Source organism: Triticum urartu, chromosome 2A, assembly GCF_056163025.1.
Source record: "Triticum urartu cultivar PI428250 chromosome 2A, HENAU_Tu73, whole genome shotgun sequence".
In the NCBI taxonomy this organism is placed as follows: domain Eukaryota; kingdom Viridiplantae; phylum Streptophyta; class Magnoliopsida; order Poales; family Poaceae; genus Triticum; species Triticum urartu.
This window is the reverse complement of record NC_141874.1, coordinates 702,920,281-702,928,954: the sequence shown is the minus strand read 5'-3', so window position 1 is coordinate 702,928,954 and position 8,674 is coordinate 702,920,281. Positions and strand designations below refer to the sequence as shown.

General features: G+C 42.2%; 1 protein-coding gene across 3 annotated transcripts; it reads left to right on the top strand.

Annotated features, from left to right (window-relative positions):
• Positions 1-1,691: 1,691 nt before the first annotated feature.
• On the top strand, positions 1,692-8,209 carry LOC125539875 (G-type lectin S-receptor-like serine/threonine-protein kinase B120). 3 transcript variants are annotated; one of them, XM_048703413.2, is made up of 7 exons: positions 1,692-3,029; positions 6,388-6,486; positions 6,562-6,743; positions 6,827-7,037; positions 7,139-7,376; positions 7,475-7,625; positions 7,699-8,209. In XM_048703413.2, exons 1-7 carry the CDS (start codon positions 1,775-1,777, stop codon positions 7,999-8,001), a joined length of 2,439 nt encoding a protein of 812 aa, XP_048559370.1. In that variant the 5' UTR covers positions 1,692-1,774; the 3' UTR covers positions 8,002-8,209. The 3 variants fall into 3 exon arrangements, with proteins under 3 accessions (XP_048559370.1, XP_048559371.1, XP_048559369.1); XM_048703412.2 differs by having other exon boundaries at positions 1,695-3,065; XM_048703414.2 differs by lacking the exon at positions 6,388-6,486 and having other exon boundaries at positions 1,693-3,065.
• The last annotated feature ends 465 nt before the right edge of the window (positions 8,210-8,674 follow it).

Sequence of the window (8,674 nt, the reverse complement as noted above, 5' to 3'; positions counted from 1 at the left end):
ATGTGCATAGCATTTAAAAGAAATTTTGGCACTCAAGAAATGTGTTCAAAAACCATCGTGTGTTTAAAAATATTAACATGTGTTCTAAAAAGTTGAACATGTAGCTTTAAAAAGTTTAACTTGTATTAAAAAAGTTCAATATATTCTTAAAAATGTTCAATGTGTATCCAAAAAATATTATACCTGTATATAAAACCAAAAAATCGATAAGGAAACACATAGGAAAAAGCCAAAAATGTTCAAGATGTACTTGATAATATTAAAAAAATCATGTACTTGCTAAGGTACACTTTGCTGCATCAGTTATGTGTAATACTTCTCGCATCATTTGGAAGGCTTGGGCTCCTTTAAAATGCAAGCTCTTTCTCTGGTTGGTCGTCAAGGGGCGTGTCTGGACAGCGGACCGTGTAGCTAAGCGTGATTTTTGCCTCATAATGCTGCATGTTGTTTCTGCAATATTGCGCAAGAATCAGTTCATCATCTCTTCATGGGTTGTAGTGTTGTGACCATCATTTGGAGTTCAGTGCTTCTATAGGCAAATCTAAGAGACGCCATCCCTCAAAATGCTCCTGATTTGTAGGATTGATGGCAAGAGGCCAGAAATAGAGTCTATGGACCTAGAAGGAATTCCTTGAACACTATGTTACCACTAATTATATGGAGTATATGGAGGGAAAGAAATGACAGAATTTTTGAAAACTCGCACACACCGCTTCAAGGAATCATTAATCAGATCAAGATTGACGCGATGCATTGGGCAGAAGCAAGTCTAGGTCGTTTTGTATTATTTTAGTTTCGTTCTATTCGAGGCTTTTGTAGACAGTTGTGATGGTCAGGGTTTTGGGTCTTTTTGTTTGCTGAAGTTTAGGTTGTCCTTCTTGTAACTCTGATGAACGTTGATCGTGTATTTCTCCTTCTCTTTTTAATATAATACATGCACTCCTTCTGCATGGTTCAAAAAAAAAATGTAGAGTTCTATTTTTTAGATGAAACATGTACATTGCTTGATAATGTTCAACATGTGTAGAGAAACATACATATAAAATAAATCAGTGAAGAGAAACATACATATAAAATAAATCAGTGAAGAGAAACTCAAAACACACACATACGCGCACACACAAACACAGAAGGTTCTAAAAACGATTTATACCGGTCTTTAGAGCCTTTTCAAAACCGTTATACTGAGCCGGCCCGCTGAGGGAACGCAGAGCGAAGGGATTCAGACGAGACGGAGCTATACTATCTCGCAATAAGCAAGACATAGCTCGGGAGAAGTGAGATGAGATCCACTAGATTTTACCGTCCAGAAGCGGGGAGAAGTGACCACACTGTTCCGGATAATTTTTTATTTTTTTTAGGAAATTCTGGAGGAAGATGGGTATGTACGTATGCCGCGCGCTGAATGACAATTGACAAGCAAACTAACCCACATGCCCAGTGATTTCCCCTGTCGCGCTCTTGCTCCAATAAGGACCAGTAGTAACGAATTTTCATTGCCGTTGCTGGTCGTCGCATGCCGGCCATTTGGTCCAGGTCGACCTAGCTGTCTTTATCCATTACCAGTCTCAATACTTCTAGACATTTGACCACCTCCTTTTTCCCTTCTTCAAGTGCGGTAAAAGTCTCGAGTTCATATTTGGACGGACGGGAAGAAAGGTCCCCAGCCGAGCTGTTTCGAAGAAGCACCCACCTCAGTTAAAATTTCTATAGATAGATTGTCCTCACTTGGCGCGGGCAGAGGAAGAAGACGCCTAACGCATATCGCACATGCATGGCCGCCTCTTGCGTTCCCATTTTCATCGTCCTCTTGTTCTTGAGTTCATTCTGCAAGTCCGACGATGATACTCTCACACAAGCAAAGCCGCTCTTCTCCAGCGACAAGCTCGTCTCCAAGGGCGGGGACTTTGCTCTCGGCTTCTTCTCGCCGACGAGCTCCAACACGAGCTTATACCTTGGCGTATGGTACAACACCATCCCTGCACGCACCGTCGTGTGGGTCGCCAACCGTGACAGCCCGATCGCCGCCTCTTCGTCCGCGACGCTCGCCATCACAAACAGTTCTGACCTGGTGCTGTCGGACGCCCAAGGCCTCGCTTCTTGGGCGACCAAAACAAACATCGTGGCTGGAGGAGCTGGAACTGCCGCGGTGCTTCTCGACACGGGTAACTTCGTCCTTCGCTCGCCCAACGGCACCTACATATGGCAAAGCTTCGATCATCCCACCGACACCCTCATTCCAAGCATGAAGTTCGTGGCGAGCTACGGGGCACAGGTGGTTGGGCGTCTCATTGCTTGGAAGAGCTCGGATGACCCATCCTCCGGGGACTTCTCCTGCGGCCTTGATCCTACCTCCCCAGCCCTTCAGATGCTCATTCGGAACGGATCCAAGCTGTACTACCGAGGTGTGTGGAATGGCGCGACGGTGTCCGGCGGCACATACTCAAGCAACGACGACTCCATAGTGTACCAAGTAAACGTCGGGCAAGGGGGTGAGGTATCCTTGACCCTCAATGTCTCCGACGGCTCGCCTCTCACGCGCATCGTGCTTGAGCACACAGGCAAGTTGACGTCTCTTAGCTGGATCAACCAGTCATGGGTAGTCATCGGTTCACGCCCCGACGCTGCCTGTGGCATCTACTCCTCGTGTGGACCGTTCGGATACTGCGATTTCACTAAGGCAGTACCGGTGTGCCAGTGCCTCGATGGGTTCCAGCCTAACGGTCTTGACGTTTCGAGTGGATGCCGGAGAACAGAAACACTGACATGCAGCAAGCAAAGTCATTTTGTGGCCTTGCCTGGAATGAAGGTCCCTGACAAGTCTTTGCATATACCCAACAGGAGCTTTGACGATTGTACCGCTGAGTGCAATAGCGATTGCTCCTGTACAGCATATGCTTATCGCAGTTTGAGCAGCGTCATTGCTAGGGTCAGCCTGCCACGGTGCCTGGTTTGGAAAGGGGAGCTTATCGACACGGGGAAGTACAACGGTAACACTTCTTTTACTGCAGGGACATACCCTAACTTAGGTGAGAACCTGTACCTCCGGCTTGCCGACACCAATGGTATGCATCATCCAAATCTACTGTTATATTATTTTCATTTTTGTTTTATTTCAATCTCGTTTTAGCTTATTTTCTTAGTGTCCATAGTGAAACTGTGCAATTGCATTTCGTCAACATTTTCCCCTTAAGTAGTCCGCCGCGTCAAATTACACCAATGTTTGAACAATTTAGAGAGGAACGGACTAAAAATTTGTGTGAACTAATTCAAGTACTTTTGTGTGTGCTACTAGAGCTATTATGTACTACATCTACATGGAATGCATGTTTTTGCAGCAAATGACACACCGGCTGAATTAACCACTGATAAAATGATTAAAATAACGACAAAAGTATTAACAACAAATGGCTTCTACAAAACCAACTTGTTGATGATAATCAATTTTCTTAATTTGAAACTAAATATGCACTCTTTGAGTAAAAAAAAAAGAATAGTTTCAGTTCAGCTTAATGTGTTTAATAACTGGATGGTATGTAGATAGCATGGGCTAAGCATAGTAACCTAAAAATAGTTTGATCTTTGGCTTTAGGAGGACTATTACCCAAGTTCTTTAGGGAATAAGCTACTACGAAGTTAATTTATAAAGACATCCCCTAACACTACTACAACCAGGTTTTGTGCCGAGTTCATTCTATCGGGCACTCGGTAAAGTAATGTTTGTCGAGTTTGATTCAAAATTGGACTCGGCGGTGATAAGGAACTCGGTCGACTTCATACTTTGCCTAGTTCCATCTAGTTCCAATGGAAGACGACTCGGCGAACTAAATAAACTTGATAGAATCACAAGTTCACCGAGTTCTCAACAGAAAAACTCGGCAAAGTATGACAGTTGGGCCCTGCTGTACAGCAGGCGATGCAGCCGTGATGACGGCCTTTCTTTGCTGAGTTTCGGCGAACAAAGACTTGGTAGGCATTTTCTCTTTTTCATTTTTTAAAATGGAAATTCCAGGGGTCACCTCTTTGCCAAGTTGCAGCTAAAGGAGACTCTGTAAACATTTGACCTTTTTCATTTTTTAAGTCAAAATGGCAGGGTCACGGCTTTGCCGAGTTCCCGACAAGATGAATTCGGCAAAGATATGACTCTTCGTCTACCTAATCGACGGCATACAATCAGTGGCTTAGTCCCACATCGCCGTGTTTATCACGGGCTCTGGCGAGTTTCTTTGAAACTCGGCAAAAAGGGTGATTCTAGTAGTGTAATATGTTCACACAGTTCCTATACATGCCCCCCCCCCCCACACACACACAAAGAAGTTACTTTTTCACATAGCTTAGTTGTTGGGGAACGTAGTAATTTCAAAAATTTTCTTACGCACACGTAAGATCATGGTGATGCATAGCAACGAGAGGGGAGAGTGTTGTCCACGTACCCTCGTAGACCGAAAGCGGAAGAGTTAGCACAACGCGGTTGATGTAGTCGTACGTCTTCACGGCCCGACCGATCAAGCATCGAAACTACGGCACCTTCGAGTCCTAGCACACGTTCAGCTCGATGACGATCCCCGGACTCCGATCCAGCAGAATGTCGGGGAAGAGTTCCGTCAGCACGATGGCGTGGTGACGATCTTGATGTTGTACTGTCGCAGGGCTTCGCCTAAGCACCACTACAATATTATCGAGGACTATGGTGGAGGGGGGCACCACACACGGTTAAGAGATCAATGATCAACTGTTGTGTCTGGGGTGCCCCCCTGCCCCTGTATATAAAGGAGCAAGGGGGAGGAGGTGCGGCCAGGCAAGGGGCACGCCAGGAGGAGTCCTACTCCTCATGGGAGTGGGACTTCCCCCCTTTCCATGTTGGACTAGGACTTGGGGGGGGGGGAAGGAGAGAGAGGGAAAAGGAAAGGGGGGGCGCCGACCCCCCTCCTTGTCCAATTCGGACTGGGGGGGGGGGGGGGAGGGCGCGCGGCTGCCCCTTGGCCTCCTCTCCACTTCCTCCACTAGGCCCATTAAGGCCCATTAGGTTACCGGGGGGTTTCGGTAACCTCCCGGTACTCCGGTAAAATGCTGATTTCGTCCGAAACACTTTCGATGTCCAAACATAGGCTTCCAATATATCAATCTTCATGTCTCGACCATTTCGAGACTCCTCGTCATGTCCATGATCATATCCGGGACTCCGAACAACCTTCTATACATCAAAATATATAAACTCATAATGAAACTGTCATTGTAACGTTAAGCGTGCGGACCCTACGGGTTCGAGAACAATGTAGACATGACCGAGACATGCCTCTGGTCAATAACCAATAGTGGAACCTGGATGCTCATATTGGCTCCTACATTTTCTACGAAGATCTTTATCGGTCAGACCGCATAACAACATACGTTGTTCCCTTTGTCATCGGTATGTTACTTGCCCGAGATTCGATCGTTGATATCTCAATACCTAGTTCAATCTTGTTACCGGCAAGTCTCTTTACTCGTTCCGTAATACATCATCCCGCAACTAACTCATTAGTTACAATGCTTGCAAGGCTTAAGTGATGTGCATTACCGAGAGGGCCCAGAGATACCTCTCCGACAGTCGGAGTGACAAATCCTAATCTCGAAATACGCCAATCCAACAAGTACCTTCGGAGACACCTGTAGAGCACCTTTATAATCACCCAGTTACGTTATGACGTTTGGTAGCACACAAAGTGTTCCTCCGGTAAACGGGAGTTGCATAATCTCATAGTCATAGGAACATGTATAAGTTATGAAGAAAGCAATAGCAACAAACTAAACGATCAAGTGCTAAGCTAATGGAATGGGTCAAGTCAATCACATCATTCTCCTAATGATGTGATCCCGTTAATCAAATGACAACTCATGTCTATGGCTAGGAAACATAACCATATTCGATCAACGAGCTAGTCAAGTAGAGGCATACTAGTAACACTCTGTTTGTCTATGTATTCACACATGTATTATGTTTCCGGTTAATACAATTCTAGCATGAATAATAAACGTTTATCATGATATAAGGAAATAAATAATAACTTTATTATTGCCTCTAGGGCATATTTCCTTCATTAGTTACCATTAGATAGTAGGAATAACTCATTATCATAGCAAATGAGTTAATGTTTGGTGCTAATACTAACAAACATTCATCGGGTCTAGAGGGATAACAGAGGCTATTTGTTATAGAAAGGAATAGATATAGCTATGTGTTTTCGGTCAATGGATTTGTATTTACTCATCACATTTTTTCATACAAAAATCATGGTATTATGTGGATGTAATATAGTAATATCATATTTAATGCTTGATGCAGTGAATTAGTTTTTCTTTCTGGAAACGGCATGTAACAAATTTTGATGGGATACATTTTTTCAGGTCGAAAGAAGAAAACATTGCTAAAGATAATACTCCCAATTATATCATTCTTGTTGATACTCACATTTATAACTCTTATGAAGATGTTCAAATACAGAGGTAGAATAATGAAACCCTTAGTTTGAAAGCTTGGTGTTTTATCTAATGGAGGATAAATGTATTGGTCTTCAACAGGTAATCGACAAAATAAAGGGATCCTAAAGAGACAAATCCTAGGGCACTTTAGCTCTTCCAGTGAAATCACAGACAAAATCATAGAATTCCCATTTATCAGCTTCGAAGACGTTGTTGCCGCAACCAACAATTTCTCTGACTCAAACCAAATTGGAATGGGAGGTTTTGGCAAAGTTTACAAGGTAAGACAAATCATATGTCCATACTTGTAGTATCAAAAATATCACTTCAAAAATAATTATATTCGTATTTCACTAACATATAGGGAATGCTTGATGGTGGTAAAGAGGTTGCTATCAAAAGGCTTAGTGAGGGTTCTAGGCAAGGGATAGAGGAGTTCAAAAATGAGATTGTTCTGTTTTCTAAGCTACAACACAGAAACCTAGTTAGACTCCTTGGTTGTTGCATTCATGGAGATGAGAGACTACTAATCTATGAATATTTGCGTAACAAAAGTTTGGATGCCTTCATATTTGGTATGTTCTAACTCCTTGTCACATATTAAAAGTCCATAGATTAACCAACATGATATCTATGATAGCTAACAACATACTTCATTCATATTGACCTTTTGGAGATGCTACAAGACAACATGTTTTGGATTGGCCTACGCGCTTTAAAATAATTAAAGGAGTAGCAAGAGGTCTTCTTTATCTCCATCAAGATTCAAGGTTAACAATAATTCATAGAGACCTCAAAGCAAGCAACATACTATTGGACACAGAAATGAATCCCAAAATATCAGATTTTGGCATGGCAACAATTTTTGGTGAAAATCAGCAACAAGGAAACACTGCACGGGTTGCTGGGACATAGTAAGTAACAAAAGTACTTGCCAACCCATAATACTATAAATCTTATGGCCTAGTTTGATCAGTTTTTATGTACTTTGCTGCTGAAATTGTTCAAACAGTGGTTACATGTCACCGGAATATATGATGGAAGGTTCATTTTCTGTGAAGTCGGACACCTATAGCTTTGGTGTTCTTCTCTTGGAGATTGTAAGTGGCTTGAAGATTAGCTCAGCGCAACTCACAATGAACTATCCAAGCCTTACAAATTTTGTAAGTATTGTGAATGAGCATAATTTTGACAGACTAGACAAGCATAGAAATTTGATGAACTATTTTTGTACAGGCATGGAAATTATGGGAAGATGGAAAAGCATGCGAGTTGGTCGACTCTTCCATTTTTGAGACATGCCCACTCCATGAAGTTCTACGATGTATCCATGTAGGACTCTTGTGTGTTGAAGACCATCCGAATGATAGGCCACTAATGTCTTCTGTTATATTTAGCTTGGAGAATGAAAGTGCACTACTGCCATCACCAAAGCAACCTCTATATTTTGCACAAATAAATTGCAAAACAAAAGAAATGAGGGATTATATGGAGAACTCTATGAATACAATCACTATCACAACACTACAGGGTCGCTAGATCTTTGGCAATTTGAAGTATATTTAAAATTCAATCTATCTAGTTGTTGTATATGTCAAATTTTAATCTTTGTGGTGGACTAGTTTTATTATTTTTCCCTACTTATTTGTAATGTCCATGATTTATATTTTATAGGAACCACTATGAGTGGAAGATCCACCATCAAGGCAGTTTCACATAATACATAAATGTTTCATTTCATGATTTATAGCACACTAAACCATAATTGTTGGTTGTTGCTTTTCCATCCAAGCTTTAATTTTGCTATGCAAAATAACAATAAGTTGAAAGATATATTAATACTTGCAAAGCAAAAGCTTGGATGCCTTAATTTTTGGTAAGTTGTAACTTCTAATCACATGGTACATTATACAAGATGTCCTTAGATTAAAAAAATGATACTCTCTTCGATCCATAATAAGTGTCGTGGTTTTAGGATCGGAGAGGGTATTTATCGCAAATAACAACACATTTTGTTTCATATTGACCCCGGGAGTTGCTACAAGACAACCACTGCTTGGCAGGGGGCTTTATTCATCTACATATACATGTGCAATGTTCTTTACTACAGATCCGAATAGGAGTGACCCCTCATCATTGACCGGCGTGACCACGCAAAAGTCATGTGCATTAGCACTGACCAAGCACTCCATAGACATTGGTGATAAGGTTC

What these genes read in the sequence shown, in the direction of transcription:
- LOC125539875 (XM_048703412.2), top strand. Translation starts at nt 1,775, where the DNA reads ATGGCCGCCTCTTGCGTTCCCATTTTCATCGTCCTCTTGTTCTTGAGT. An exon ending in GTTTTGGCAAAGTTTACAAG is followed by an intron (nt 6,744 to 6,826) that starts GTAAGACAAATC and finishes ACTAACATATAG; the next exon opens with GGAATGCTTGATGGTGGTAA. An exon ending in GCACGGGTTGCTGGGACATA is followed by an intron (nt 7,377 to 7,474) that starts GTAAGTAACAAA and finishes TTGTTCAAACAG; the next exon opens with TGGTTACATGTCACCGGAAT.